Genomic DNA, 23750 nt, shown 5'->3' on the forward strand with positions numbered 1-23750 from the left:
ATTGGAGAAGCCATCCACTCCCCCATCCTCCACAGGATGAAGCTCACTGGGCACAATGCCCCCTCCAGAACCAGTGGAAGAAGCCATCCACTCACCCCATCCTCCACAGGATGAAGCTCACTGGGCACAATTTCCCCTTCCAGAACCAGTGGAAAAAGCCATCCACTCACCCCATCCTCCACAGGATGAAGCTCACTGGGCACAATGCCTCCTCCAGAACCTGTGGAAGAAGCCATCCACTCACCCCATCCTCCACAGGATGAAGCTCACTGGGCACAATGCGCCCTCCAGAACCTGTGGAACAAGCCATCCACTTGAGAGACTGTGGCTTTGCACTGCCCAAGACCAGGCAGTGGGCCAATCACCCACTTGAGAGACTGTGGCCTTGCACTCCCCAGGACCAGGCAGTGGGCATATCACCCACTTGGTAGACTGTGGCCGTGCACTCCCCAGGACCAGGCAGTGGGCAAATCACCCACTTGAGAGACTGTGGACTTGCAATCCCCAGGACCAGGCAGTGGGCAAATCACCCACTTCAGAGACTGTGGCCTTGCACGCCCCAGGACCAAGCGCAGGGCATGTTGCCCCCTCCAGAGCCAGAGGGCAAGTCACCCACTTGAGAGACTGTGGCCTTGTACTCCCCAGGACAGAGTGATGGGCATGTTGTCCCCTTCAGGACCAGTGGCATTGTACCATCTTCCAGCTGAGGTGCCTCCCCATTCCCCGTCCCCCTGAGGTGCCTGACTCTTTTCGACCTGATGCCCTGCAGTGTTCTCTCCGTGTTGTTGCAGTAGTAACGTGAGGCCTTGGACTATGTGAAGTGGCCCTGTGGCCCACAGACATTGAGGACTAGGCAGTGTCCCTACATTTGTAAATATGTATATACATGTTGATTTTGTTGCACATATTTATAGTATTTTATCTTATTACACTCACTTTAATCAATTCCTTTTGTCCTTGCATTATTCCTGAGGGTTACGGGGTGTATGTGTAATGTTACTGCATCTGGTTATGTGTATGATGTTGGGGGTGGTGGTGTTGCGTGTGTGTGTCACTCTCTTTTTCCTCCCCCCTCCCCTGTGTGCTAGGTGGCAGTACTCACTGTGGTCATCTTCGCCGGTGTTGCTGTTCGTAATGGAACAAAAGGTAGAAAATCAGGGGAAATACATGCAACTCGGGCTCCATGGTGGCATGGTTGTTCCCTGAGTCTCCAGAGGTGAGTTGTTTCCCTTCTGTGCAGTGTTTCTGCCAGGCTTTTGATGTTGTTGGTACCGCCCCGGAAAAGGTGGCGGATTGGTGTCTCATAATTCAGTGGACAGAACGTTGTCTTCCGCCTGGCTGTTGGCGGTTACCGCCATGGTGCCTGTTGATTTCGCCCTGGCGGTTGGTGTGTTAAAGTGGCTGTCTGTCTGAGCAGTTTCCGCCATGGTCATAATTTCATATTTATTACCGCCAGCCTCTTGGTGGTATTACCGCCGCTTTATCACCAACCGCCAGGGTTGTAATGAGGGCCACTATCTGAATTTTCATGCATTAAAAAAGCTGTAATTTTTAGGAGAATAAAATGTAAGAGAAAGTGATAAATATAAACATTTTCTGTTACAACTTAAAACAAAAACTCAACAGCCCAAAAGATTATTCCATAACATTCATATGTGTGCATGATGTACATGACAGCAAAACCAAATAACTTGTCTGTCTTCGGAATCAATAGGCTCACATTCTGTTTCCAGGCCTTCAAATAACTCTCTGTAATTTGAGGCAATGCTCTTTATGTTACCTCCCAATGCCCTACTAGTGTCTCCAGATGTAATGGTGTGATTAGAATAGTTTTTACTCCCTTAATGGAAGGCCATGTTGTGATTTTGTTCCCATTTCCAGGGAGTCTAATTATGTTTTTGGCACTTTGGAAAAACAAGATGTTGATATATACTTTTGCTTTTCAATTGAAGGTGGTGTGATAGCATAACACAAAAGACCTCCTCGTTTACTGTAAACATAAAAAACAATTTCTTCTTCACAAACAGTAGGACTTACTGTGGTGTGGAATATAAAGAGCACGTGCAGAGTCTTAAATCTTCGCATTCACACTGTGCTCTTACAGGCCGCTCTCATTTACACCCTGTGGAGCATAAGCTGTCTCGTCATGACTGATTTCACTTGTGTTTTGTTTGTTTTCTTATCTGAAGCATTTCAACTAATTTCTCATTTTCCCAGCTGTTGACTGAGAACTGACTTGTGATATTAAGATGCAGTGGCCCAGCTTAAAGACAGCAGGGACCTTGGCCAATGAAACATGTGGCACTGGACAATATTTATGCGAGCGTGGATCTTGAAAGACTATTTTCTTTATTGCTAAAAGAGATTTATGTTACCAATATGTAGTTTCATAATGGGCCTGGAGCAATGATGTACCTCTGAAGAGGTTTACACTATCCTCAGTCTGGTGCAACAATAATAAATCAGTCCAGGAATCAAGAAACACTGGGACCAGTAACTCATAAATTATACATTAATGACAAGTCTTTGTGACCTTGAAATTGGCACAGTGCATGGTGATAAGTTAAAAGATAAGTTAAAAGATAAGTTAAAAGATCCAGGAGAGTTAAATGAAGTTAAAAGATAAGAGAGAGCACACCTGCACTCATTCAGCAGTACCCCCGGAGGAGGCAGGAGGGTCGAATGTTGCATTAAAATGGAAGTAGCCTCCAGCCTGAAGCACCCACAGTGTAACATGAGCAGGAAAACAAATATAAAAATAGTCCCCCCGTGAGCGATAAGAAATCGCTATTACCGACTCGCAAAGGGCTATGTATCATATTTGCGAATCGGTAATAGCGATTTCTTAAAAATCGCAAAAGCTATTACCGAAAATCGCAAATTGCGATACCGGCCCCATTCGCAGCTATGGGCCTGTTGGCCCATAGCTGCAAATTTTTTGCATTTCCAAAATTGCGATTTCTGAACCAGAAATCACAATTTTGGAAATGCAAAAGGCCAGGGTGCTGGGGGCCTAAGGCCCCCTCTCCTGCCCCCCAAAAACTTTTTTTTCAACATGTAAGGTACACACATGCCAAAAGGGCATGTGTGCTTTACATGTTAAATTTAAAAATGCATTTTTACTGCATTTTTTTATTTTGCACCAGGTTACCACCTGGTTGCAAAGCATGGTATTTTGCAAGTGCAAAATGCCATTTTTGGAAAAATCACAATTTGCGATTTTTACCAGCATAGCCTTGCGACCTGGAAATTGCAAATCGCAAATTGCAACTCGCAATTTCCAGGTCGCAACACAAGAAATCGCAATTTTATTGATTTCTTATTTGTGGTCCGCGAATGCATTTCATGCATCGCAGACCACTGTTTTGCACTCGCAAACGGCCGAATTTACCGATTCGCACCGTTTGCGAGTGCAAAACATTTTGATGCATCTGGCCCTTGGTCCCTTCTTCGTGGGAGGAATAAAAGAGAAAAAGGAGGGATAAATAGGCAGGACTGACCACTAGCTAGCAAGGATTTTTAAAGGACACTGAAACAAAGAAATGAAAAGCAGAGGTCTTGAATGCTTGAACTAAAAAGTGCTGACTGTCATTTAACATTAAAGCACATCAAATTACCATGCAGTGTCGGATCACCATAGTCACAGTTTGACCTATATGCTGTGCCATTGCTGCAAGTCATAGTTCTTGGAAAGCAAACCCTATTTGAAAATCATGCCACAGCTTTGTAAATGAGGTTGCTCATGACCATAGTTACTTTATGTTAGAACCCTGAAGTTTAAAAATAGATGTGCAAAGTAATAAGGCCACCCTTTTGTGCAAGAAGACCACAAGTGGTTGCCAAAGACCACATAAGGTGTGTACTGAGGCTAGACTTCCTAGCTTAAAAAGCTCCCAGCAGCATACGTTCATACCCCAAGTGCTTTGGAGTCAGAAAGGTTAGTGAGCTCTGGGCTAGTTTCTCTGTGTGACAAGTTGTCTCCTTTTTGTCAGCAGGTTGTAATATTGGCAGTTTATAGAATGAATACTGGTCCCTTGCCTGTGTAAACATTTGCCACTATTGTGCAAATTTGTACAGTCAAGCAAGGACTAGTTAATTGGGTGTGCCATTTGTTCCTGTCAAAGACGAGGTGCAGAACAGCAAAGAGGAAGCAGAGCAGAGGGCCTTTCTGCCCAGGTGCAGATTTCCAGAGACCAGACTGCCCTCCTACAGAGTTGAGACCAGGTTGCCCTCCTACAGAGTTTAGACTAGCCTTCCCTTCTACCCTAGTTGAGGCCAGGCTGTTCTCCCACAGAGTTGAGACCAGGCTGTCCTCCTACAGAGTTGGGGCCTGACTTTCCTCCCATAGAGTTGAGACCAGACTGCCTCTATAGTGTTGCGACCAGGCTACCCTGCCATGAAGTTAGTACCAGGCTACACTCCTACAGAGGTGGTACCAGGCTGCCCTCCCATAGAGTTGAGTCCTGAATGCCCTCCTACAGAGTTCAGACTAGGCTGCACTCCTACAGAGGCAGGATCAGGCTGCACTCCCATAGATTTGGGACCAGGCATGAATACTGACAATGACAACCTGTTGTTGATGCGAAAAGAAGGAGAGGTTGGTAGACAACCCTGCGTTCAAAGATCATGCTTTACTCAGCTTGAGAACATCAGGTGCTGCTTGAGTGAGGAGTTATCTGAGACTGGAGACCTTTTGTGACTACCCAGCTCTAGCAAACAAGTGTCATTTTCAAGAGCGGAGTTCATAATAATCTCCCAACATCTCCCTGAAACACAGAACACAGATCCTGTTGCTCTGATATGCTCTGCTGCCTATAGGGCTCAGGAAGAATTCATCAGTCTGAGAGGGTGAACTGCTGTCAAAGTGCAATTTATCTGTGACTATTTGTTCCGCACAGTAGCTGGTCCTCCCAGCATCATGCAGACTGCAAGGTTGCAGAACGTCTTGTGCTTCTTGTTGTGCGCGCTTCAGGATTTGGTATTCAATGAAGAGGAGTCTCATTTAACTGCATTAGATATTATGGTGGGATACTGTGCACAGATGGGTTAGTTCAAGAAACACAATTGTTCCCGCCAGTTTGAGTAACACACTCAACCACGGAAGTTCAAGAAGCACAATCAAACCTGCCAGTTCAGACATCGAATCCGACACAGCAATGTAATTAACTCAGTCATTTCACACAACACAACATAGTAATTTCAAGAAAAGCAATTAACAGTATCAGGGCCTGACTGGGAACCAAAAACTGTTGTGGTAAATTTTGTAAGTCTAGCCCTCATACTGCACCAAGCAAGCACAGTGAGGGAGCTTGCCCACTGTACCTGTAATTTTTGCACAATTCTTTCCCTCACCAAATGTTTGAAAGAAATTGCAAGTATGGTGCATTTTACAACATATTTTTTTCTACAGAACCTTGAGAATCTTTGAATGGATAGATGGATGGAGATTGGAGACAATGTTCAAATAATCAATGAATGAAAGAATTCGAGAGTGGATGACAATGAATAAAGACTTATAGCTACCTAGAGCAAATATCAGTGTACTGACCAAGGGTGAGTGCTCTGGTTTTCATTTTAACGTCTGCTTATCCTCCTCAAGCACTACCACCATCAATCCATGTGAAACATCCATAGCCTAGATGTATTTAGCACAGGGTGCAGATTTAGCCACTCAAACTGAATACTAAGCATTAAACTTTGGTCTAAACCGAAAGAAAGAGATTACCATGATGTGGCCAAACTGCACAGCATGGAACCAGAAAACCTGGCTTGAATCCTGACTTCTACTTGACCATATTGTGTGACCCTAGAAAATTAGGGGCATATTTATACTCTGTTTGCGCCGAATGTGCGTCAAAAAAGTTGACGCACACCCGGCGCAAACCGTGCACCATATTTAAACTCTGACGGCCGCAGGCGTCAAAATCCAAGCGTGTGCGTTGTTTTTTGGATGCGGGAATCCCCCTTGCGTTAATCATATGCAAGGTAGGCGTTCCCGTCCAAAAAAATACTCAAACGGCCGTGCGTCGTATTTATGCTTCTGGGCAAAAATGACGCACGGCCGGGATGTGGACTCGAAAAATGACGCACAGCCCGATTTGCATCAAATTTTAACACCTGGGTCAGAGCAGGTGTTAAAATGGGGCAAACACACCTGTATTTAATCAGAACACAGAAGCAACAGCAGAGCAGCAAAAAGGAGACATGGAGGTGCTTCTCATCCTGCATGCACGTAGACGCAGAGCACAGCAACAACAACAGCAGCTACCACAACACCAGCAGGGACCCCAAAGGCGGCGCAAAAGGCAGGAGAGGATATTCCGCACCAGAACAACCCTTCATGGCCTCAGGGAACATGACATCATCCAGAGGTACGGGTTGAACTGGCAAGCCATTCAGCACCTGCTGCGCAACATTGAGCCACAGTTGGCACCCATCTTGCTGACACCCCGCACCATCCCAACACAAACCAAGCTGCTTGCTGTACTCCACATGCTGGCAAGTGGCTCTTTTCAAACAACTGGTGCCCTGGTTGCCGGAATATCACAGCCATCATTCTCTGCCTTCTTGCCCAAAGTACTGGATGCCATCATCAGACTCACACCCCACCACATCTGCTTCCCTAACACACTGCAGAAGCAGCAGGAAACAAAACAGGGGTTCTATCTCATTAGTGGCTTCCCACACGTCCTTGGTGCAATCGACTGCACACATGTACGCCTTGTGCCACCTGCTGCAACTGAACACCTCTATCGCAACAGGAAGCACACACATTCCATCAATGTGCAGGCCGTTGTCGATCACCAAGGAATGATCATCAACATTGTGGCTAAATATCCTGGGAGTGTCCATGACTCATTCATCTTCCGTCACAGCACCATCAAACACCAGGATGGACGGTATGGCAATGGACTACTTGTTGGTAAGTACTAAAACCTACTAATATACACACTGCACAGCAACCCTCTAGGACACACAACACATACACCACAACTGCAACATTTCGACAAGAACACACTGAGGTTGTGACATTGCTAGCCATGTTTCATTGGTCACCATTGAACCTGTCACACATCTGACAATACTGTACAGCCTAATGTTAAGACGTCTGTGGTCACAGTGTTTGGAGTGGGTTGCCTAAATGTCACCTGCAAATAGTAAGCGTCTCAATCATGTTTACAACAATCCATTGCAGAAGTCTAAAGGTATGGGATTCACATGGTACATTGATATGAATGTGTGAACAACACTGTCAAATTTAACCTGTGTATGGAACTATCATCTCACCCCCAATGAAGACACAGGGACACCTGTATCACAAGTCACAGTGCAAGGGAGGGCACACTGTACTGCAAATTCCTAAACATACTGCTGACAACCACCCACCATCCAAACACTCGTTCAGCCAAGGAAACAACACAATGCAGATGGTACATCCTACAAGCCTAAGATGCAACATAATAACACAAAAGAGTCACAGACAACACAAGACAACTACTGTCATGCAAGCTGATATAAATGGGCCAAGCTACTTCTAAATGATCCCATTCACTTTCTCTGTCAACTGATCAGGGGTATGGGATCCACCCATGGATCATGACACCATTTGGCAACCCAAGTACTGCAGCAGAGCGTGCCTACAATGACGCACATAGGAGGACACACAGCATAGTCGAGAGGACCTTCGGCATCCTCAAGTCGAGATTCAGGAGCCTCGACATCACTGGTGGGAGCCTCCTATATTCCCCTGAAATGGTCTGTAAGATCATCCTAACATGTGCCATCCTGCACAACATTTGCATAAGAAGGAACATTCCCCTCCTGGTCCCAGACCCACACATGCCTGAAGAGGAGGAAGAGGAGGATGCTGGCCTGCAACATGAGGGGGAACAACAAAACACAGCTGCTGGATTGCATAGGCACCAACATATCGTTAACAATTTCTTTTAAATATAATCACCATCACCACTTTCTGAACTAATGTAAATAAACACTGATAATAAACACCACATCATGGTCTGGCTAATCATTTGTGCACACCTTTAGCTCTAACTATCAGAAGAAGAGTGTTGCCTCATGGAGCATTGCTGATATACCGATCAGGACAGAAAATCCCAAAACAAATGTGATGAGTATCATACAACGGTCACATACACACACACTATAAATGACTTAGATCCTGTACATTTCACCTTTGAAGGGCAATAGCAGAGGACCACACCTATTACACACATAAATGTTGGAAACATGGTTCATCGCAGCATATGGCACACAACTAAGACACCATCACTCAATTAGGGGAAAACAGGCCTCATACATGAGGCAGTTGATGTGCTTTCGCTTCAGTAACAGGATTGTATGACCAGACCCTTGACAGCAGTAAGTCCAACTACACACAATCTTTGCAACGACTATATGTGACTAGAGTTCCATATAAGCAGAACATAGACAGCACAAGTGCCACACATATGACAAGCATTGCGCACATGACAGTCCATGTACATGTCAGCCCATTTAAAAAATCCTGACACACACATGCGCCTGGGCACAACCCACCTGTCTGAAGAGGTCCCTGGAATACGAATATGTGTACCCTGATATTCCCTCCTCTACACACACAGGCTAACAAGAGTCATCCAGTGTGCTACACCCTTTCCTATGGTATACCATTGTCATAGTACTATCTGACTGCATGGACGTCAGGTCAAATAATACACTGGCTTGTAGTTTCTAAGCCCTGGTATCACCAGTAGATTGCTTCCCGTGTGAAAGGTACTGTTGGCCATTTGAATGCAAATCTCACCTACAGGACTTGTGAGAGACTGATGCAGCCCACACCTGTGATCACCTCCATGCACACCACCCATTTTAACATGCACTGCCCCTGCTGATGCCTCGAACAGCATTGAAGTTGACATTTTGACAAATATGTTAAGCATTGCTACTAATGCTACTAATGAAGCCGTGTAACACAGCCCTTGGGTTCATGTGTCACCTTCAAAAAACAGGACATACACAGTTTGACATGTCAACTGTCTAGTGCTCCCTCCGACCAGTCTTAGTCAGACCACTGATCATGTAACTTGTGAAATTGCTGGATCCTGATTGACCCTGCATCCTGTCAGCCTGACTGGCACCTGTCTGTGGGTCACCCTAAAGATTCCCTGTGGCTACATATGTACCACACTTGCTTTACAAAACCTCTCATTCCTCAGAGGGTATTTTGTCATGTGCGTCATCAATGCATACTCAAATACATTGTATAGCATCATCTGACTTTTATTTGTACCATATTTGTTACATTGCCCTTGAACAGCAAAATCATGGCCCAACCCTTGTCTGGGTCTCATTAATGCCCGAACTACAAAGTGTGACAGTGTACCTGGGCCATTGTCTGGGATTGGGTACGTGGTCTCCTGCAGAACCAGCAACCTCAGATAATGTCCATGAAAAGTCTACACATGTTAGGACCCTGAAAGTTCACATACTGAATTACATTGTTCACAACATATTGATGGGCCGTGTGTGGTGAATAGCTGCCAAAATAATCTGCACAAAGGCTATGATGTTCCCAAATGCAGTGGGATTCACAGAGGCCAACCTGTGTACAAATGTTGTAATGACACCTGCCGGAACATGACACCTGAGACATTCTCTCACTCAGCACACCAAGGTTGCCCAGTTGAAAGTCTCATTACACGTCTTCAGTGACAGGGTGGGACCATCACCATGTAGGTTCGCATGTCCTAATTGACCTTACTCACATTTATCTCCGAAGGATACTCAGTAGATACACGATTAGCTGCCACTGACTCATGATGAGACCTGGACATAACAGTGACAACATACACCTCAAAAATGTAAACAGGATCAACATTGGACCACAAACATGAACAAGACACCTCTGTGCAATTGATCACTGGAAATATGTGGACACGGGCTTCCTCGTATGCTGGTCCACCACAGCCACTGGAGAGTTGTGGCTCAGTAATATGATCTCAACTGTGGCGTCATAATACATTTCTGCTTCACCTTTGGCTGTCTGGCCCAATTACATGGTACCCACTTCCTCAAGGCATTTGCCTGACTCACTGTGAGATTCACCAACAAGTGCCTAGGAAGCAGTTTACAAAAATCTAGGACCATGGGATGGTGAAACTGTGGACAATTGACATGACCAAATGTCAGCCATCTATCTGGTGCATGCTTTTCCATTTGTGGTGTCTACGTTACCCAAAACCTTGGAAGGGTACACAACGGATGTTGCTACATGTATGACTAACACATGTCCTATCTCATTTCCACATTGACTTGCATCTATGGTATGGACACATTGACTACACATTCTACAAGCATATTTTCAATAATGCATCTTGTGATGCACACACACTGGGTCAACAACTACATTAGTGGCCACTGCACACACATTGAGCCATAGGAATTGAGGTATTGTACCCATGTACGTCACCTTGCTATCCTCTCCTGATGGCAAACATGGCCAAATTGTGCAAGACATGTATGTAGGCCACACATATGGTCATCTAGTGCGTCAGCCAACCGTCAAACTCCAGTTAAGGAAGTAGTGGTGCATTGTCCGCTGCAGTATGATGTCTCACATATGAACATACACCATCAATCACCAAAGTGGTTGCAAGCAGCCTATCACAGTAGTGTCCCAAATGTAACCTAACATGAAGATTGATACATGCCACTAAACCAGCTAATGCACTAAGGGCCAGATGTATCAACAAATCAAATTGCATTTCTGAAATAGGGAATTTTAATAAACTGCCATTTAAGAAATGCAAAATGGTATGTATGAATTTTGCAATTCTGTAATAGCGATTTCTTAAAATGCGCAAATGCTATTACCAAATTGCAAATAGAGAATCCAACTCCATTTGCACCTATGGGACTGCTGCGAATGGTTTTGCATTTCCTAAATTGCGATTTCCCCTTAGGAATTTGCAATTTAGGAAATGCAAATCCCAGGGTGCTGGGGTCCTAAGGCCCCCTCTGCTGCACCCCAAAAATATTTTTACGGACACGTGAAGCACACACATGCCTTAGGGGCATGTGTGCGCTACATGTCAATTGTAAAAATTCACTTAAAAAATAATTTTTGTAATTTGCACATGGTTACCACCAAACTTTTGTTGGTGGTAATTGCATTTCCTAAATGCCCAATTCGCAATTAGGAAATGCTTGATAAATGTGCTTACGATATATATTTAGAGAATCGCAATTTGCGATTATCTAAATGGGGGCGCAATTTTAAGGAATCTCTATTTTAGCAATTCCTTAAAATTGCAACGTGAATGCCTTCCATACATTCTGAAAGGCATTTTTGCATTTGCAAACGGCAGTATTTTGTGATTCGCACCGTTTGCGAATGCATAATCGCTTGATACATCTGGCCCTAAAATTTTGATTTTTTTCGTTATGCATCATTTTTTCACTCATACAGCTTGTGCGTCATATTTTTCGACGCACAGAAGTGAAAAATATGCCGCATCCAAATAATATTAAGCAAAAATTAATATTATTTGGAAGGGCATTATTTTCACTCCTGTGCGTCGAAAAATATGACGCACAAGCTGTATGCGTGAAAAAATTACGCATAATCGAAAAAAACGGCAGCCATTTTATGCTGGATGTGATGTAATACAATATCCTGTTTACAGAATCTGTACAGTGGGTGTACTTTCACTTTCACTTTGCCGTCTGTGAATCTTCTAGACTGTGTGGCTGTGTTCACAGTGTTGTCCAGTGATCTTGTGCTTTGGTGTCCTGTGTGCTATCTTACTTGTTGGTTTGTGAATTAAATATTGTTGTTTATACTGTCTGAGTGTGTTTTGTTTACATTTGTCCAGTTTAGTAGTGTATTTGTTGTTTGTGGGAGTCTGTTGTGGGTAGTGCTAGTTTGGGGATCGTTGGGCTCTTTTAGTTGTTAAGTTTACTTTGTTTTTTTGGACTCCAACTTTCCCCCTTTTCTCCGTCCTACTTCTTTTTTCTCACCTATTCCCCTATTCTGTGCTGAGATGCTGGGTAGGCCACGTCTTGGCAGGATGGGTGAGGAGGAGTTGGGGGGCTTTATATGGCTGGTGTGCCATTTCCTCCCACTAATGATCGAGGCAGGGTGATACAGGGGTATCACACTGAGGCGTGAAAAGTCTGGTGGGGAAAGGTGCTGCATCACTTGGTGCACGAGTATGGGAGCCAGAGGAATGACCACCAGCTGAAGCACCGCTGGCCTGACCTCATCTCCAGGGAGCGAGATCTGCTGGACCACCTGGAAATCATGATTGGTGGCCCTGTTGGTGAGTACATCATCCTATAAATGTGCACAATTAAAAGCTGTGTAGTGAAATCAGATGATTGGTACAATATCTGCCAGCTAAGTTGCTGACTGTGAGTAATGCTGCAGAAACATACAGGGTAATTGATACACTATGTGAAGGATCACAAATGTTAGCTGTCAGGCAGCTCATGCTCTGCAAACTTACAGGATGCTTTTTGCTTAATGTAATTTAGTGCCGCCTTTGTGTCAGACAACAAAACAAAAGATGAGACAATCATGACTCTACAGGTCACAATTGCCAGTGAAGTATAGATGTACTAAAATAATTGCAACATATGTTGACGCTATAGCTAGACTGACTTTGGAAACACTAAATGATGCAGAAAATGAGTGCTGCCTTCACGTCAATTGATGATAGCAATGTGGCCCAGACATATGCCTCATGTGTGTCTGGTGAGTGTGTAAGGAAAGAGCTCACGGAAGTTCTATGCTTGTTAGGGATTAATGTGCTCCTTCATATTTTTTGGATACATGTCAGATCTGGACTTGAAAACATTGGGAAAATGAGTGAGGTGCCCTCAGCTAACATCTTAGACTGGTATTTGGTGTTTGTTGTGCCACATTCCGATTAGGGATGGCAGTCCAAAGGTATGCACAAGGGTGCAAATATCTATGTTTGGTGCAAATCACCATTGCTGGGCCACATCAAATGAAGAAACTGTAACAACATGAGGGCTTACAAAAGTCCCTGCCCCTCTGTACATTGTACCTATATGTCATAAATGTGTCATGGCCACATAGGCTGTTTGACAGGTAATGCAGTCCTCAAGTAACCAGCCTTTGGATGTCTCTCTTGGATGCACATGATGAGTTGAATACACACCATTATTATTTCTGCTCACTAATGAAGGGGCATGTTTGCCACCACATGATAGTCAGGGCCACTGCATGTGTGTAGATCTGTGTGTAACTGTTGCAGGAGACCCATGCTATGTACATGTTGGCCGTGATATATCCGATGCAGTACAAGCATGTCTGAAAGGCATTCATTACTTATGTCAGCTTACACATTGATTTTGTCTTTGAAATTGTTGGTCAGTGCACAGATTCTGAGCACATTCTTCCTTCCATGCTTTACAGGTGGACCGGCACCCTACACTGTGGGAGAGGTGGCTCGATTTGAGGACCCCAACACCTACAGTAAGTGTTGACATGTCTGTTATGTTTTGTGTTTGCTGGTGATGTGTGATGGACTCCTGTGTGTTGAACACATAGCAAGGTGTGATGCGCTGGCCAATCATTTGTCTTGTTCCATGAGTGGGATTTCAGTTTTTATAGAAATTAGACTTGCCCAATGCTTATCCAATTGTATAATCTAGGGATTGTAGTCCATTCCTGTAGGGCCCGCAATGAGAACTGGGGTGAGTCATGTGGATTACACTTGTATCAATAAGAGTCACACTGGAACTCATCTCCGATTGAGTCTGCATGTCAGACTCACTTTCTCCCAGATTGGTACAGCAAATTGCTTTCCAAAAGACTTCTGCTTCCCTATTCACCAATGTACTTATTAAACTGTAGGTTGAACTTTCTGGCAGCATGTACTTCCACATGTAGTACTACAAGTATGTGGAACTTAAGAGCAATGGCCTAGGTGTGCATGCAAATCATGATCATGGGTGTTCTTGCTACTCTGTGTCTGTTGAAAGTGAAGCCTCACTGGAAGTATATGATGTGGACCAAGGTCTGCATTTCCTGACATGTGTGGCGCTAGGATTGGTCAAGGGTTTGCAGACTCCTAATTGTTGATAGACCTTACCTGTGGTGTGTGTGTAGAGCCAAACACGTGTTGAGCTTTCTATACACTATTGGGTGCGCATGTTTTTTGGAATTGTTTGTTGTTCTCCCCCCCACCCAAACACAGGCATGGGTTTGTGAATAGGGTACCTAGGACTGATGCTACCAGTATGTTACACATACATGTGAATATTTGAATGTTTGGTTGGAACCTAGTATACACACTCAGGTATGGCACATGAGTACTGTACTAGCAAGTCCTATTACAACTTGCAGACCATGTGGCTTTTGTTTTTCATCACATACCCTGACATATATAGCCCAGGCATTGGCGGAGGATGTGCAGCATGATTGTTAGCTGACAACTGTCAGAACTCAGATGGCAAGTTATTGCAAGTTGTTACCCATCATGTAGGTTTGGATGTGCTATGTGTGAGATGACCTTTGTAGGCAGGCCTGCCATGTACTTCCTCAAAGACATTCAATGATCTGTATGGTGATATGAGCTGTTACAAGTACAGTAGATGTATTGTCAGATTGACCGCTTGTGCCATTTCACACAATGCAGTTCCTATGGTAAATTGTTGGCCTTTGTCTTCACAGCTGCAAACATGACACCCGTCCAGGTCCATGAGTTTGAGAGGCAGGCCATGAGGTACCAACACATACTGCAGGTACAGTCGGGGTTCAGTAGGATGGGCCGTAGATACCAGGCGGAACGGGCCTCTGGAGCATGGTGGGCTTCACCACAGGGTGGCTCAACTTTGCCCACTACAGCCACCACCAGCACAACCACCGTTTCTCCCCAGGTGGCCCCACTCACAGCGGGGACTGTTGTCCCTACGTCAGCTGTACACCCAGGCCCCAGCATTGCGACAGCTGCAGAACAGCCCACTGGCCTTGGCTCCACAGGCCCACAGACCTCCTCTGCCGGTACCCAGACAGCCCCAGCAGCAACTGTTGACCCTGCAGCATTCCAGGAAATGGAAAGGAAGATGGACCGGGTATTGAGGAGGGTCAGCAATCTGAGCCGGGATGTCCGCGACATTACAAGGCGTGTTAAGTGAATCAAGCGGACACTCCGGAGGGCCAACCACTAGACTTTTTTTGCAATGGACATAATTCCCTCCCCTCCCTCCTCTTTCCTTGTTCTCATGCTTAGTGGGCTTGGGGGATTAGTGTTAGGTTAGTATAGGCTGTTAGTTTAGTTAGTGTTAGTGGGGGGGTCATGATTCTTTCTACTTTTACTTATTAAGTGTGTGGGTGGGTGGGTGGGTGGGGGGTAATGTTGGGGTCCTTGTGTGTTTCATAAAATAAAAAACCAAAAAAATACATTAAAATAATAAAATAAAAAAATAAAAATAAAAATGTATTTGTTTAGGATAGGATAGTATGTGTGTAGGTTAGTATGTGTTGTCCTCCATGTGTCCCGTCTCATAATGGGGGGTTGATGTTTAGAACGATTCGTTACATGTGATAAGTAAGTTTAGCTTAGGTTAGTTAGGGACAGTTGTGGGTAATGAGTAGTCAGGGTAGATTAGGGTAGGTAAGACTTTTCCCTCAGTTTCCTCTTCTGTGATTACCTTATAATAAATATATAGTTAACCCTTTACAGTATGTGTTCAATGCTACTTGATCATGGCCTTGGCATTAGTGTACATGAATTTTGTTCTATTACATTTGTGTCCTATGCTACTAACAAATCCAAACTGAGCTGTAAAATGGCAGCTACCCCAGAGCTACCTTGGAAAGATTCCACCATTCGTTTCAAACACCAATCACAGTTAACATGGATCACAAAGTGTTTTTGTCGATGAGTATGTTTTCTACGTCACAAACAGTGCTTCCAAACTTGGTATTGGGGGAACAGTTTTAGGTCTGACTGCAGTGTGATGTTCAGGGACACCCTTATAAGATGAGTTCTCGTAAGCACTCTTGTCTTCTTGTCTTCATTACTCACATAGATCATTTGTGACACTGTTCAGCATGATTACCTATTTGGATTTAAACTCAGACAGCTTAATTCATGCTGTTTTTGTAGTGCTTGCTTAGATTTGTGTGCACTGTTATATGTGTTAGTATTGCATGGTGACAACATTTTGCTGCCACTATTTGATGACTTTGATATCCCTTGAGGAAGCATTATTCTGTCCAACACAGCATGATGGTGTGTGGTTTCTCACTTCATCAGATATTACCCTCAGGAAGGGCAGAGTATGATGCAATCCTGGCCACTGTGCAGATTTATCTGACTACATGATATCAGGACAGTTGTATTGACAAGCTACATAATTTGACAGTAGGCACATTTCAGTTATCTACTGCACAGTTGATGTGTCACATTACCCAGAGACAGATTTGTTGTGTAAGTGCTATTTATTGAAAAGTGTTGCAGTGCTATATGTACATTGACCATGATTGTGAGCCCATTCTGGTGACATCTTACATTGTGATCCTACACAAGGGGTTAAAGTAATGCTTCTGACATGCTGGGGTGATGTTTAAGACAGTGCAGAGGGACAGGATTTGCCTATTAGTAAGAGAGAGACAATCACTGGGCAGGCTGACAAGATATACAGTGGTTAGCAGAACAGTCATTGAGTAGAGTTGTTGTAAGACCGGCATTTGACAAAACGCAGGACCTTGGTAATAGTTGGCCATGTGGCAGGGACCAGTGCTTCCGGGTACTCTTCCGTGTGAATGTGATCTGTTCCATGTATTCTTCTTCTGATGTGTGTGTTGCCTCTTCTGTCCTTGTTGGTGGTGGTTGTGAAGGGGTAACACACACACCTCGGTGTTAGAAGACGTGGAGTCAGACATCCTGGTCGCTGCTACCTGTGAAGGTATTAAGGGCAGTACTGCTGCAAAGAGGATCTGCTGATTCTTAAGAATAGCAGCCACATCACGATGGTAGGCAGCCAGGTCGGCCCTGAGGGGGTCATGATTGCATTCGTGTATGCAGTGGAAGGTTTGGGGTGCGAGGTGTTGTGGCAACTCCCTTACTGCAGTGGTGAATTCCTTTACAGTTTGTTGTAGTCCTTGCAGGATGGATGTTAGTGCTTGCATGGCTGCTGCCTGATCTGCAGATGACATCATGCACGAGCACACCCCCTCAAGGCTGGCTGCCATAGTTTGCATCCCCACCCTCACCTCCTTGGCCAGCTCCTGCTGTACTCCGACTACAGTTCGCTCAAAGCTGGTGCCTGTGTCGTCTGAGTCCTCAGCTGTATTGGAGCTGGCAGGTCTTACAATTGGGGTGGTGGGTGGATCCTCTGTGATGGCTGCTTGTTCTGTGCTCCTCCTTGTGACTGAAGGTGGGGTCTGGAGGGTTCCAAGGACCTCTTGGATGGTCTCCTGGGGAATGTTTATCAGTTCGTCATCCATGTCATCAGGGTATTCTGGGACAGGCATATCTGCAGGAGATCCGTCTTCCTCTGCAATGAAACAGGGTACAATTAGTGGGTCTCTGTTGTGGCATTAGTGGTGTGACATGCCTGCCTTGTGATGAATTCACATTGTGATCTTGTTTCGTGTTCATAGCTCCAATCTTTCAGATGGACATTCTCCCAGGCCTATGGCCCACCTGCATGTCACATGTATAGTATTAGGTTATTGGACTTTTGTGCATCATCTCTTCTGGTATTGTTTTAGGCCAATTAGTGACTTACCATCTTCTTGTCCTACTCAGCCCTCCGTCTACATCCATTCTCATGGTGAGGCCTATCACTGGCTGTGGGTGTTCTGATGGCACTGGCAGCACACTTAACAATCTGGACCTGCCACAGTCTCTGATCTTTCACTTCCACTTAAATGTAGTTGACATGTGGCATATCCTATGCATAGCATTGTTATATCACAATATGGATGTTGGCATTGGTAATGTGTACAGCTGATGTTGGGAATGTGTGGTACATAGGAATGCCCTGATAATCGTAGCAGTGTCCTATTTCCTGCTCTGACTGTGCAGGTGTATTTCAGTGACCAGTTACATGTGTCCTCCCCCTCAATGCTGTTGTCTGAGCAGGATGCCATTTAAGATGTTACATTGTGACCCAGGCACAGGATGGACCCTAACATTTGCAGCATGGGTATGTCCTTGGTGCTGTGTAGCTCCTATTGTTGTTGACATTGGCTGATGTTAGCGACAACTATGGACATTGACATTTGACAGTACTGGGGCCTTTGTCTTTTTTCAGGGGATTACTGGAGCTGTCATCCCCAACCCTCTGATTTGGGTGTTTATATTCCATGGGGAAGTTACTGCCATTGGCTACTTAAGCTACACACAGAGCGGAGGTGTTAGTGGCAACTGTTGTGGCAGTTACATTCCAGTTGTCAGTATGGCTAGTAGTTGTTAATAGGGCCCTAGTTTATGTAGGGGGTATGGTGGCTGACATGTGCCGGGATGTCAGTTTGACGTTGTGCCCTTCCCTCCCGGCGTGGCTTTCCCTTTGCTCCTTCGTTGGCATGTCAGCATGCCCCCATGGGGCTGTTGTTGGTGTAGTGTAATGGTGTGCCCCAGCTTCTGTAGTTGCAGGCCATACCCCCATGCCATCCCCCTTTGCCCATGCCACTCCATGTATATGGTGACTTCCATGCATTATGTGGTCAGTATCCCCCCCCCAGTTGTAGTTGACATTAGTGCATGTTAATTCCCCATGTGACTTACCCTGCATGTACGTTGTCTCCTGGTAATCTGCGCTGTCCTGTCCTTGAATCCCTGTGACGATCTCCTCAGGGATGACGGCTGCGACCATCTCCTCCATGTGGTCCAGGGGCTCCTGGTGTGCTGGACTCCCACCTCCAGTCTGCAGTGCTGCCTTCCTATTCCTGGCCATTTTTCCTTGGTCCTGCGCTTGCAGTCATGCCAGCGTTTCTTGCACTCGATGACTGTTCTGCGTACTTCTGCCACACTGTTGATCTTGTCGACAATTTGTTGCCATATAGCCTCTCTCCTACTAATAGGCAATTTTGATGTGACAAACAGTTGGTGCTGGTGTTCTGTTACCTCTTTCACCAGAATTTCCTGCTCCTCTGCACTGAAGCAACACTTTCTTTTCTTCTTACAGGTGTCCTGGTTCTTGTGTGGGTCCTCCTGGCTGGTTCCTGGTCTGTTGTCATCTTCCTGGGGTCTGTTGGGGCATCTGGGATCTATTTTGGCTCTCCTCTGCTGAGATGGCTATGTTTGCGGCGATGTTTGGCGCAATTGCATCAAAAAACGCCGCATATACGGTGTGCGGGGTCGTAAGGCGAGTTATGTCGCGTTTAATATATATATAAGTATAAATTTGACGCCCGCACGACGCACAGTAATGGCGTTAGCTCGCGTCAAAAAATATAAATATGGCCCTTACTTTTTTCATCATCACATGAAAGCACGTTAAAATACAACAGTTCAAGACATGTGCTGCACAAAAAACAAAGACTATAATGTTACTCAGTCTAGAATTTCTGCTGCAGAAAGAGTGAAAATTAAATGGTAACATGATTTTATAACCATTTTATTTTGTACTCTGCCGAATGGAGTGTGGGGGCTGAGCCAGTGTGTCACGTTTGCCGATTGACAGCAATGAGGAGTGGCCCCTTTGAATTGCACATGTAGGTCTGGCTGGCTACCTTGCTACAGCCAAACCGACATGCGAAATTCAACCTGGGTTGGAGAGCAGGCACAGGGCTCCAGTGCCTTTAGGAGCGCTGGGCCGGCCTGTTTCAGCCGATCCAGATGCTTCACTCATGCTGCTTAACAGCATTAGAGCAGCAACTGCGTTGGAAAAGGTAGCTGGCTTCGTGACGTCACTTTGGAGAAATTTGGAGCCTGGGACAGAAAAGAATTGAGGACGAGCTGCAGGATAAGGTCAGTGAAACTTTTTTTTCTCTTTTTTTAAAATAGTTTATTGTAATGTGTTTTGATGTAATTGTGTAGTATATGTAATGTATTCGTATTTAGCGCCCACAGGTTTTTAATACCACCAACCACCACTGCTAAAAGCACCATCATCAGGACAGTGGCGAAGGGGTTTGAATGTTTTTAAGCTCATGATTTGAATCACTTCTAACAATTGTCACTCAGTGCACCAACATAATCAACATTGTAAACTAATATCCGTTGCAAGGGTCACATAATAAAGAATGTCACTGTTTTGAATTAAAGTCTTTATGAAATATGTACTCGACTTTGTGTGCCAAGCAACAGCAAAGCCCTCACCTCCCTTCATCCTGAAGGTAAGTGCTGTTTGTGACGACCCTGCAGGATGCAGGAACCACCTCAAAGCAAAAACACATGGGGCCATATTTATACTTTTTGACGCAAAACTGCGCTAACGCGGTTTTGCGTCAAAAAAATTAGCGCTGGCTAATGCCACTCTGAAGCGCCATGCGGGCGCCGTATTTATTCAATGACGTTAGCCGGCGTTAGCCGGCGGCGCTGCCTGGTGTGCGGGAAAAAAAACGACGTACACCAGGCAGCGCCGGCGTAGGGGGATATGGAGCTTGGGTGCCAAAAAATGGGGCAAGTCAGGCTGAGGCACATTTTTCGCCTCAACCCGATTTGCGCCATTTTTTTCGACTCCCAACCCCCATTGAAATGACTCCTGTCTTAGCAAAGACAGGAGTCATGCCCCCTTGCCCAATGGCCATGCCCAGGGGACCTATGTCCCCTGGGCATGGTCATTGGGCATAGTGGCATGTAGGGGGGCACAAATCAGGCCCCCCTATGCCACAAAAAAATGAAGGAAAAAAAACTTACCTGAACTTACCTTAATGTCCCTGGGATGGGTCCCTCCAGCCTTGGGTGTCCTCCTGGGGTGGGCAAGGGTGGCAGGGGGTGTCCCTGGGGGCTTGGGAGGGCACCTCTGGGCTCCTTCCGAGCCCACAGGTCCCTTACCGCCTGCCCTGACCAGGCGCTAAAAAACGGCGCAAAAGCGGCCGGACGTCATTTTTTTTGACCCGCCCACTCCCGGGCCTGAATTTTGCCCGGGAGTGTAAATACGGCGCACATGCCTCGGAGTCCATTTTTTTGACGGGAACGCCTACCTTGCATATCATTAACGCAAAGTAGGTGTCCACGCAAAAAAATGACGCAAACTCCATGGACTTTGGCGCTAGATGCGTCTAATGCCAAAGTATAAATATGGAGTTAGTTTTGCATCGGAATTGCGTAAAAAAAAACTACGCAATTCCGGCGCAAACAGAGTATAAATATGCCCCATGGTTTTCGAGGAACCGCGGTCTGGTCAGTACGCTTCAAAACCATTTATTTCGCAATGTCTTTAAAGCGTCGAAGCACTGCAGCAAGGAACGCAGCCGCTCCCTACAACAGAACCAGAATAAATCCGATCCCCACCCGGTCAGTCCACCAAGAAAACACTTAATGCTTGGTATGTCCAATCAGAGCCTGAACACAGTCAGTCAAAGAAGCACAATCAACCTAACCATTGCTGGCAACCCTAATAATCTAGTTAACTCAGGCAAGAGAATAAACCCAGTAAGGATAGCCAACTCAATCATCTTAAGAAGGTAAGGCAAATACAACAAATCCAGCCATTTAATCAACGCAACTAACTCAGCTACTTTTAGTCAACACAATTATCTTAGTCAGTTCATGTAACACAATCAGCATAGCCAATACAAATCCTGACGAACTTGACCTTGGGTCACAAAGCAATTGCATACCAGCTAGCTTGTTACCTGAGGCTTATTTGGCACTACAACAGATGTACTAATTGATAGCAGAACAACTTGGACTGTAGGCAGGACCAGCAAAACGCATGCCTCGTGCATATCAAGGAGGAAGGATTCCCATTGTTAACCCTACCTAAAGGACTGCAACCCTACCTGAATTTGCAAAATGCCACAATTGCAGTACTTGCCCCTTAAAGGGATGGAGACTGAAATCTAAATTTGCCACCGCCCGAATGAAATTTGGGGCACAGACAGCAAACATCTGGACTGCTTAGTGCTCTTGTCAATATCCACATAGCCCACAGTCACAAACAGGAAGCTATCCTTCAGGGACAGCTTTCACTTTGCAAAAGGATGCAACAGCCTTTTGGATCTTGATTTTTTTGCTTTTGCAAATGTGGTTTCAAACCATGGATGCATCTAACTGCAGATGGTTAGGAAGGATGAACAGCAATTTGATGCCCCTTTTTCACAAACATGCGGGATGAGTTGCAGTGAACCAGAAGGACATTGGCGACTCAAATGTACTGTGACTCTTGGTTTTGCAATCGCAAAACCTGCAATATTGCGTTTTGCTGGCTTTGCAATAGCAAAACAGGCAATGATTCACTTCACACACCAGCCCGTGCTTTTTTACCGTTATTTAAAACTGGGCTCCTTTCTGGCAAATGACAATCTATTTTAGTAGAATAAAGTACGTTTCGAATGTACAATTGTGTCACACCAAACCACAATCCTCATACATCCAGGCACTTGGAATAATGATTCTGTGTCCAATGAGGAAATATTACTCCAAACCATGTGAGATAGGGCCTTTCAAATTAACAGCAAGATAAAATAGTCCACACTTTCTCATAGGTTCACTTACTTACTGTGGTGCAAATCGACATGGCAATACCTACCTGTTTCTCCCCTCCATTCCACATGATTGAGCTCTGATTGAGTGTGAGCTCCAGCCCAGAAGAGGCTCTGGAGTCGAAACGGCCAACTGTTACAAACTTGAAGGTGCGTTTGGGTGTCGGCTGCCAGTTAAGAATGTCATAAATTCCTGGCGGGTTCCCGTTGGCATCAAAAAACACCTCCTCCCCGTTGGAGTTTTTGAAATGAACGTTCCGAATGTAAGGTAGGAGCTGGAGACAGACAAAAAGACAAGTTAAAAGCTTAGATGCACAACACAAACAATATTTTTTTTTGTATATTGACTGCTTTGATAATTTATGGAGTGACTTTGACCAAAGCAATGTACAGAGACCTTCATAGATACAAGCCTCAGAGGGATACATGAAATAAAGAAAGCACGCACATGAAAATGCACAGTGCAACAGAAAAGGGTTAAATGGAGGAAGAAGAGAAGGTCGGGTCAGGCCGAATAGGGCTTTACCAGGGAATAAGGTAAGGAAGATGCTTCAGACGGCTCCTCCGTTAGGGCGAAGGAGCGTCGCACCCGCCAGCAGCAACTGCTGCAAACTACTTTTCACAAATGAAAAGATAATAAACTATGTTTATTATCCTTTCGTTTGTTAAAGGGGCGGGGCATTGGGGATGACGAGATGAGGGGAGTGCACTGTGCACTCCCTTCACTGCGCATGCATGTTTGGCCGGCCGTCTCGGGCCGGCCAAACGCACATGCGCAATAGGCTCTCACCAGCATGGCAACACAGTTGCCGTCCTGGAGAGAGCCTGCATAGGCTACCAGTCTGCCTGGGAGCGCCCTGGCTGGGCATTCCCAGCCACTCCTGATGCTGTTCTGAGCAGTGTCACGATTGGCCGCAGGGCAGGCTGGGAGCCTGTGCCTGCAGCATCGACAGGAGAGGAGCAGCGCGGGAGCAGAGTAGGTAAGTGAATTAAAAAACATTTTTTTAATTAATTTTGCCCGTGCCCCCCACACCCCGTGCAACCTAAACCCCAGCCCCACCCCAACAAAACCCTGCGAGCCTCTCCTGGTGAAGAGGTAATCTAAGCCAGTGCTTTA

At 45.4% G+C, this 23750-nt stretch overlaps 1 protein-coding gene across 1 annotated transcript in view; it reads right to left on the bottom strand.

Annotated features, from left to right (window-relative positions):
* Nucleotides 1-23750, bottom strand: part of LOC138247038 (extracellular calcium-sensing receptor-like) — a 141712-nt gene that overhangs the window by 96863 nt on the left and 21099 nt on the right. Inside the window, exon 2 of the mRNA XM_069201787.1 lies at nt 22681-22908. Within this exon, the coding sequence (XP_069057888.1) occupies nt 22681-22908 (228 nt within the window). The remainder of the gene's footprint in view (nt 1-22680; nt 22909-23750) is intronic.

Source organism: Pleurodeles waltl, chromosome 7 (genome assembly GCF_031143425.1).
Source record: "Pleurodeles waltl isolate 20211129_DDA chromosome 7, aPleWal1.hap1.20221129, whole genome shotgun sequence".
In the NCBI taxonomy this organism is placed as follows: Eukaryota; Metazoa; Chordata; class Amphibia; order Caudata; family Salamandridae; genus Pleurodeles; species Pleurodeles waltl.